This window comes from Mustela erminea, chromosome 12 (genome assembly GCF_009829155.1).
Source record: "Mustela erminea isolate mMusErm1 chromosome 12, mMusErm1.Pri, whole genome shotgun sequence".
NCBI lineage: Eukaryota > Metazoa > Chordata > Mammalia > Carnivora > Mustelidae > Mustela > Mustela erminea.
The window spans coordinates 85487715-85496332 of NC_045625.1; the positions used below are offsets into that span (position 1 = coordinate 85487715).

Below are 8618 nucleotides of genomic sequence, written 5' to 3' on the forward strand. Positions count from 1 at the left end.
TGTGCCCTCTATCCCTACACTGTGAAGAGTTTTGATCAAGAAAGGATGCTGTACTTCATCAGATGCTTTTTCAGCATCTATTGAGAGTGTCCTATGGTTCTTGTTCTCTCTTTTATCAATGTACTGCAGCCCACTGATAGATTTGCAGATGCTGAACCAACCTGCAGCCTAAGAACTCTTGACAGCTCTGTGCTGATTGCCATTTTGATAATTGCTTTCTAGAGTTTTTGTGGTTCCTCTCTGCACCTTTCTTCTCTTACATCCCTTCATCTGTGGTTTCTTGACTCTGTTTAGTGGTCTCCGTAGTTCTCTTGATCTTCTGTGTATTGACTGTAGGCTTTCACTTTGTGCAGCCAGGAGACTTTTATAATACAGTCTACCTTAAGTTTATAATCGCTTAAGTTTTAACATATTCTAAAGTTCTACATTATTAATCTCCCCTCTGCACCATTTAGGATTTTTTTTTTAAGGTTTTATTTATTTGAGAGACAGAGCGAGAACACAAGTGGGGAGAGGGGCAGAGGGAGAAGCAGACTCCCTGCTGAGCAGGGCGCCTGATGTGGGACTCAATCCCAGGACACTGGGATCATGACCTGAGTCGAAGGCAGCTGCTTAACCAACTGAGCCACCCAGGCACCTCTCCACATTTTATATTTTCAGCGTCACATTTAAATCCCTTTATCTTATGTATATACTTGTGTATCTCAACTAATTACTGTAGTTATAGTTACTTGTATCATTTTTAACTTTTAACCTTCATACTAACTTAACTTACAAGTGATCAGTTTACTGCATTTACTGTATATTTACCAGTGAGATTTATTATTTGCACCTTCTGTTTTCATAGCCCAAAAAGTCCCTGTAACACTTCTTAAGAAGGCCTGTTTGGTGTCGATGAGCTTTACTTGGTGCTTGTCTGGAAAACATTTTTCTCTCTCCAGTTCTCAATAATAAACTCGCCAGGCTCAGTGCTCCTGGTTGGCCCTTTTTTTTCTTTTCCCCCCTTTGAGCCCTTTGCATGTATCTGCCACTCCCTTCTGTGGTAGAAAGTCTGCTGAAAACTTTGCTGCCACTCTGAGGGGGTTTCCATTCTATTTTTCATGCCCCCCCCCTTGGGTTTCAGTCTGTCTTCTGTGGAACTCCCCTCATAGAGCTTCCACTTCCGGCACTACATGCTGGAGCTCCGTCCGTGACCTTTATTGGCGGCTGGTGGGTATTCTCCGCCTCTTTGTGCAAGTTCTCACCGTGTTCATCCATCATCCAACATCAGTGAGCACTTTTATGGCCATTATTTATTTTCAATTCCTCTTCTGACAAAGTCCTCCAGAACGTGGCAGTGAAGGGTATCACTAACTGAGGTTTCATCTTCCTCTTTCATTTGGAACCCAGTCCTGATTCTGTTTTCCTTGACTCGGCGTTGGTTTTGATGTATTACATCATTTCTCTGACTCTTGACGGAGTAGCCTCTCAGTGGAGATGAAACTTTTTCACCCCAGCCTCCTGGCTGGCTCGCTCACCTTCGTGATGGTCCAGGCAGCCCATTTTTAGGGGTTCCCTGTTGTTAAGATTGTGCCAAGGACCAGTCTCAAAGGGGAGGATCTCCATGAGCATCATGGTTCTGGCGCTTAAATGCCAGACCTTCAGGCAGTGACCTGTCAGGAAGGTAACCCTACAGTATGCTGCTGGGTCACAAGCCAAAGCCTGCTGGCCCCCAGAGCCAGGCGACCTCGAGACGGCCCCTGATTGGCAGTCATGGAAACCCAGGGTGCTAGAAGGGTCTGAAAACTACCCTTTGAGAGACATGTTCTCATGTGTGGCAGATTAAGAGCTCAAAGTTAACACCCCCCCCCCCCCCGGTAAGGTCACAGGAAAGGGTTACTGTCTGTCCTTACTTAGATGGATGTGTGTCTTTCATTAGAAGCTTGTCCCTCAGACCGTCCCTGTGAAGGTAAGCTGAGAGGTCTCTGTCACCGAAAGACCGGCATTCTTGGATTCCCGGCTTTCTTGTGCCCTGAGGGGGTGGTAGCTGCTAAAATTGGGGTACCAGAGGAGTGTACAAGCTCCTTGCCAGGAGGTAAACAGGTATGACGTAAACTGGTGTGAGGTAGGGGGAAAGTGCAAAGATCCCTTCCTCCCTAGAGAGCACCCCAGCGGGCCTTCAAATGTGGGTCCACCTTCGGGGTGATGCGTAACAAAGAAGCACCCAGAAGTCTGGGTGCTGCTCAGTCATTGCCTCTGTCCTGAGTCCTGGGGCAAGACACCCATTTCTTAGCTCCCTGAAGCTTTGTGGGGTTCTTACACAGGCCAACCCATGGGTGGTCAAAGCTAGATGTTCCAGAGACTCCTGTCTCAGGTGCCAGTCTTAAAAGTTGGGGTGCACAGTATGGGGGTCAAACCCTTCACTTCTTGGGGAGAGTCTCCAGGTTTTGAGTTCCCTCCTGGTCTTGGATCACCATCCCAGGGGTGGGGTTTACAGTGAGTGTCTCAGCCTCTCCTACCGGTTGGGTGGGTTTTCCTTACTTATCTGCCAGATGGCAGTCACTCAGGTCGTGTCTGGGTTTTTTCACCCGAGGAAATTGTTCTGCATGTGGCTGGGGATTGGGCGTGTCCTTGGGAGGTGAGGTCAGAATGTTCCTTTGCTCCCATCTTGAACCAGGACCTCTGCTGCTTCCTTTCTTACAACTCGGGGTTCATGTGGTCTGTCTGGGATTAACTCCCCTTCTCAAGATCAGCTGATCAGCATCCTTCCCCTTCGGCCGTGTCATGTCACATTTGGAGGGGGGGGGGGACATCTCCAAAGGGCCACTTTTCTGCCTGCCAGCCTTGGTAATGAGCCCTTTTCATGGGTCCGTCAGGGTGGGATCGTAACGCCTCGGGACGCGGTGTACAGTGTCCCTCTGCTGGTCCAGTCTCTCACCTGCACGAGCCTGGCAGCCTGTCGGGTGGTTTTTTTGGAAGTCCGTGTCCACGGACTCAGCCTGGTAGTTGAACAGCATCCCACACTCCAAGGTGTAATTATAAACCATCTACTTGGGGAGACACTTTCCTACCTTTTCCGCCCGTCTTCTGCCCTTTTCCACCTTGCATGGATTTTTCTGTTCTCCAAACAGCAGGAAGTGCTCCTCCTGTAGAGAGATGCTGCAATTTTTTCTATTCATCAAGATTTTTTAAAGAGGCCTCTACAGCTTTATGCATTTCTAGGAATACGTCGACCTTCTCATCCCCCGTCTTTTCCCCCCATTACTCCACCCAACCGGCAGGCCCCTGTCTTGTAAGTCACTCTGCAGCAGACACCGGGGGACAAGGGACCAAAGCCCGACAAGGAGTACTGCTTTGCGTACTCGCATTTGATGGTCTCTGTCACGTTTGGTGAGGACAGAGGGCATAGGCTGGCACTACGGTTCAGAGCAGCTCTGATCTCAACTGTGTTGTCAGCCTCTGTCTCCACAGAAGATTTCACTTTTGTGAAGTGGGGGAACCCAACACCATATTTACCAGAGAAGTCCAAGAACCTCTCCTAAGTTTCCTTCTGGAGCTATGACTCCCTTCAGGGCAGGGTCTATTTCTAGGTGCCTTGAGACCCAACAAACATGAAATTCCAGTATGACTGGTTGGAAAGAGAGCCCCATATGCCCCGGGACTTCCTCATGAAGTCCTAAAAATGGCATGCGGTGGTCACCTGTTCCAGAACAATGCGGCAGAACAGATTTTCCTTGTCCCTGGGCTTCCATGCCTACCTCCATGGCCTTGCACGATGATCTCTCCCCCGTGTCTGTATTCCTCAGAATAGCCCTGTGAAGGTGGATAGGGGTGCTGTCTTGCTGAAGGCTGATGAAACAGAACGCTTAGAAGTTGACCATATGGTTCTACTCACCATACCTCCCCCAAATTCTGCCAGATCTATCAACAAAGAGGTTTACAGCAGCTTTGCTTATTATATTGGAAAAAAAAAAAAAAAAAAAAAAAAAAAAAGCTGGGAACTTGAGCAGCCATCTCTAGATGACCGGTTAAATCATTCATAGTAGACCCTTGGAGGTAGACTATTTCCAAGCCTTGGAAAGAATTGGGCAAATAGATACTAACGGATAGAAGTGCCCCCCGCCACGGGTGAGTATGATGGTAAGGATGGGTAATCGGGGCGTGCATCAAGCAAGTGAATGACTGTGCGCTGCCCTGGAATTCTTTATGTTCCCTAATTATGTAATTATAAACTGTAAATTGTTTGTTTCTGGAAATCATCCCCAGGAAGAGCAATCAGGAGGTACTAGAGGTGGGGGAAGGAAAGTGCTCACAATCATTTAACTTGCCGTTTTGTAGCTCTCTGTGTTGTTAATATTATTCAGCTCTGAATTTTCAAGTCAGCTGGAGTTATCTACACAGTAACATTGGCCTTTAAAGGAAGAAAAGGCTTTATACTTACGCGTACTTTGTCCCAACAAAATTCTACTGAATAAACACCCCCAACCCTCTACCAGCAAGAAAGGCAGCTCTGCTTCCCCTGCTTAGGAAGCCCCTGTCCAACCCTTAAGCGACCGCAAAAAGGACCCCATGCCGCTGCCTTCGCTCCTGGAGCGTGTTCTGGCGAACGGCGCGCCGTGTCCTCCTGACCAAGCTGTGTGTGAGCAGAGCGGGTGCCAGCAGGGTGACGGCGAACAGGCATCAGTCGAGCGTTCCAGGCGCCCTGGGGACCTTGGCTTTGTGCTCTGCAGCCTGACGGTCTTTTCACGCCCTGCGGAAGGACTTGCCTGCGATTCCTCACTGCTCTTCCGTGTTCTGTCGTAGCCAAATCTGTTAAGGTGAAAATCAAGCTCAATAAGAAAGACGAGAAAGCCCGGGACAAAGGCAAAGGCAAGAAGAGGCCAAATCGGGGAAAAGCCAAGCCTGTCGTGAGTGATTTCGACAGTGACGAGGAGCAGGACGAAAATGTGAGTGCAGCCGGCTTTGGCTGAAGCCCAGAAGCCCTCTCCCTCCGTCCGTCCTGTCTAATCGCTCTTTTATCCAGAAAGGGAAAGGTGGACACTCGGGGGAGATTTCATTCCTGAGGGCTGGGAGCCAAGCGGCATGATCTAGGACAGAGAATTTCAAGCTTTTGGTTAGTGCCTTTTTAACTGTCTCCAAAAATGAAAAACTACTCAGTCGAGTTTCCTCTTCTCCTTTCTTACCTTCCCACTGCTTACAAATACAGTTTTCTCGAAGGCTGCGTATCTTTAATCTTGGAAAAATTCAGGAGCAGGGATGGAACAGGCCCTGAAACACTTGCCTTTTCTTGTGATGTCATCTTTAACACTCGCGGGGGCCCCCAAGGAGCGCAGTTACTTGCAACGTGTCACAGAAGCCCGGGCCCCGGTTAGGTGTGTTTGGCTCTCTGCGAACAGCAGAGGTTGGATTCAGACCCAAACAGTGTGACCGGCGGGTCAGGGGCACCGTCCCAGATGTGGGGGACACATGCCAGAGGCCTCCATTGTCTTCCCTTTCCTGAGACCTCAGGTTCCTCATCAACACCGCCCCCCCAACTTCAGCACGCTGCCATTTGGGTCTGATGAAAAACATCTGCGAACCCTTCATGCCCACCCCCCACCCAGCCTTCACCCTGGGCCCAGACTTTATCAAATGCATTTACAATGCTGTGTTTTCTTTCAAAGACTTACCTGTGCGTTGACATCAAATGCATGGTCCTTTTGACCGCTGGTGAATTTTCTAAACCCGGTGTGCTAAAAATAACAGTTAATAGCCTTGACCTTCTCATGCCAAGGCAGAAGAAAACGAAACAGCAGTGCAGATGGGGGGGTGGTGCTTTGGGATTCGCAGCAGAAGCTCCCCTTTGGACCTTGGATTTCTCTCCGGGGTCCTGCCACCTTGCCCCAGAATGTGGAGACGGGGGTTAACCCTTTCCAAAATGCCATTTCCGTTCGAGTTTGCCTCTGGAGGGTCTATTACACCTTTCTCTTACGTGTGATTTCATGCATTTTTATCCAATTTTAATTTTTAGGAACAGTCAGAAGCAAGCGGGACGGATGATGAGTGATCGGTGTGGACCTTCCCCCGCCACCCCCCACCTCGGTAGACCTGAACTGCTTCCTCCCTCCCTCATTTCTACCCAGTGAGTGCATCTGTCCTACGGGCACTGGGTTGTTTCTGTGTCATCCCCGCCTATCAACTAGCTTTAGGATTGTGCCCGACAAACATATGATATCATGGTGTAAAAACACAACACGCACACACACGCACATAGACACACACACACACACAAATATTTGTAACATATTGTGACCAAATGGGCCTCAAAGATTCAAAGATTAAAACAGACAAAGCTTTTGATGGAAAATATGTGGGTGGATAGTATATTTCTATGGGTGGGTCTAATTTGGTAACGGTTTGACTGTGCCTGGTTTTACCACCCGTTCAGATGAAAAGGTTTTTGTTTTTTTTTTAATTTTTGGGGGGGTTTTTTTTGTTGTTGTTGTTATTTTGTAGAACTGATAACCAGGAGAAGCCATTAAAAGCCACTGGTTATTTTATTTTTCATCAGGCAATTTTCAAGGTTTTAATTTGTTCGGTATTTTTTTTTTTTTACACTGTGGTACATATAAGCAACTTTACTAGGTGATAAATGTACAGTAGTTAGACTTCACCTGCATAGACATTTTTTCCATTTTATGCTCTACAATCTGAAAAAATGCTTTTTGAACTGTATAAGATTTATGTCTACTGTAAACATTGCTTAATTTTTTCTTTGCTCTTGATTTAAAAAAAAAAAAGTTTTGTTGAAAACGCTATTGAATATTGCAATCTCTCTCGTGTATTGGATGGCTTCTTTTGTCCACCGGATCTCCTGCGTTACCGATGTGTATCGTCTCCTTCTCCCTAAAGTGTACTTAATCTTTGCTTTCTTTGCACAATGTCTTTGGTTGCAAGTCATAAGCCTGAGGCAAATAAAATTCCAGTAATTTCCAAGAATGTGGTGTTGGTGCTTTCCTAATAAAGAATTTAGCTCAACAAACTGCCTCCTGTTTTTTGAGTTCTAGGGGGTTGAAACCCTTGCCTGAGTGAAGGTCTGCTGCGGAGGGCTAGGGAGGCTCTGGCCATGGACTGCTTGGTCAGGGGTGGGGAGAAAACAAGAAGGGGGAGAGAGCTCCTCTCCTGGAAAGAACTAGGCTTGTTGCAAAGGAGAAGCGTCCATCATCCCACTAGGAGACATGTGGCCGGGGACCAAGCCATGCTAAACCCAGCTCAACCGTAATTAGGGCTTTAAAGTCTGTTTCTAGCCCGCCCATCTGTATGGGAATATAGATTTATCCTGTGCTATAATATGGTATGGAACACATCTGTAGTAATAGCTTTTGATTTTGAAAGATTTCACGAGCTCTCAAGGGAAAGACGAGTTCCATGCACGCCCATGCTCTCCTACCAAGACAGAACCATGGTCACTACTTTGTCCTGCTCCCCTTTTCATGGAACCATTTTAAAATTAAGTCCCGACCATCGTAGCACTTCACCCCTAAATACTTCGGCACGAACCTCCGTACCACTTAATCCATCCCTCTGGTTTCCACAATCCTACTTTCATACCAGAGGGAATTAACAGGGTACCTGGGTAGCTGAGTTGGTTAAGCGACTGCCTTCAGCTCGGGTCGTGATCTCAGGGTCCTGGGATCGAGTCCCGCGTCGGGCTCTCTGCTCAGCGGGGGGCCTGCTTCCCCTTCTCTCTGCCTGCCTGTGTGCATGCTCTCTCTCTCGCTCTAAAAAAAGAGGGAAGAAAGGGGGGGAATGAACAACAGTTTCCTAATATCTCCTGTGTTATCATAGTCCTGTTTCCCCGATTGTCACAAAACTGTCTTACATTTATTTGTTTTGAAAAAGTTTTCAAAGAAGGTTAACACCTTCTTCCTTATGGAACCCATGACTCCAGGGACCAAAATGGAAAAGTTTTCTCTCTTCTCCGAGTGATAAAAACCTTTCCTAGAATCGCCCAGGGAGAATGCCACAATTCTGGCTTTCCTAATGCCAAGTATGACCAAGTCATCCTCCTTTGAATCCTGCAGGAAATCAGACCCACACGACGTGCATCCTCCGGAGACGCTCCCTGGTCCCTGTAAGTGTGCGCTCTCCTGTCTGCGTTTCCACTTAGTCTGAGCATCACAGACTGGGCTGTTTCCTCCTACCCTTTGTAGAGTTTACCAGCCACAATGGGCTTGGCGCTTCCCCTATAAAAGGGCACAGGGTGAGAGTCTGTTATTGAAGGGTTTGGTTTCAGTTCCAAGAGAAGAGCCCTATCTCACCGCGAGCCTCCATTTCCTCTACTTCGTGTACAAATCCGACTTTTCGCAGCCTCGGAGGCTCTGGTGCTCTAAAGCCATCCAAACCACTGCCTTCGTGGTTCAGGATTGCGACTGCATTAGACTGTTCTCTGACTCAGTTTCCCCGGCTCCCCCAGACCAGCGGGGTGGCGGGGAGGCAGGGAGAGGGAGCGCATGAGCCAGAGGCTGGCCATCCTGCCTGCACTGGGGTGTTGCCCGTTTGCCTCCTGCTCGGGAAAGCCATTTTGTTCAGCCAGAGCCGAACCCACCAGGTAGGCCTAGCTCTTTCCAAGAAAGAACTATACTCAGATAAGAGTATAG

The 8618-nt window shown here is 48.0% G+C and overlaps 1 protein-coding gene across 8 annotated transcripts in view; it reads left to right on the top strand.

Annotated features, from left to right (window-relative positions):
• The window catches only part of SMARCA2 (SWI/SNF related, matrix associated, actin dependent regulator of chromatin, subfamily a, member 2), a 179562-nt gene extending 172566 nt beyond the window's left edge, over nucleotides 1-6996 (top strand). For 5 of the 8 annotated variants that reach the window (XM_032308337.1, XM_032308335.1, XM_032308338.1 and 2 more), the window contains exons 33-34: nucleotides 4783-4925; nucleotides 5990-6996. In XM_032308337.1, the coding sequence (XP_032164228.1) occupies nucleotides 4783-4925; nucleotides 5990-6025 (179 nt within the window). In that variant the 3' untranslated portion in view covers nucleotides 6026-6996. The remainder of the gene's footprint in view (nucleotides 1-4782; nucleotides 4926-5989) is intronic. The other 3 variants (XM_032308334.1, XM_032308342.1, XM_032308339.1) reach the window with 1 other exon arrangement.
• The last annotated feature ends 1622 nt before the right edge of the window (nucleotides 6997-8618 follow it).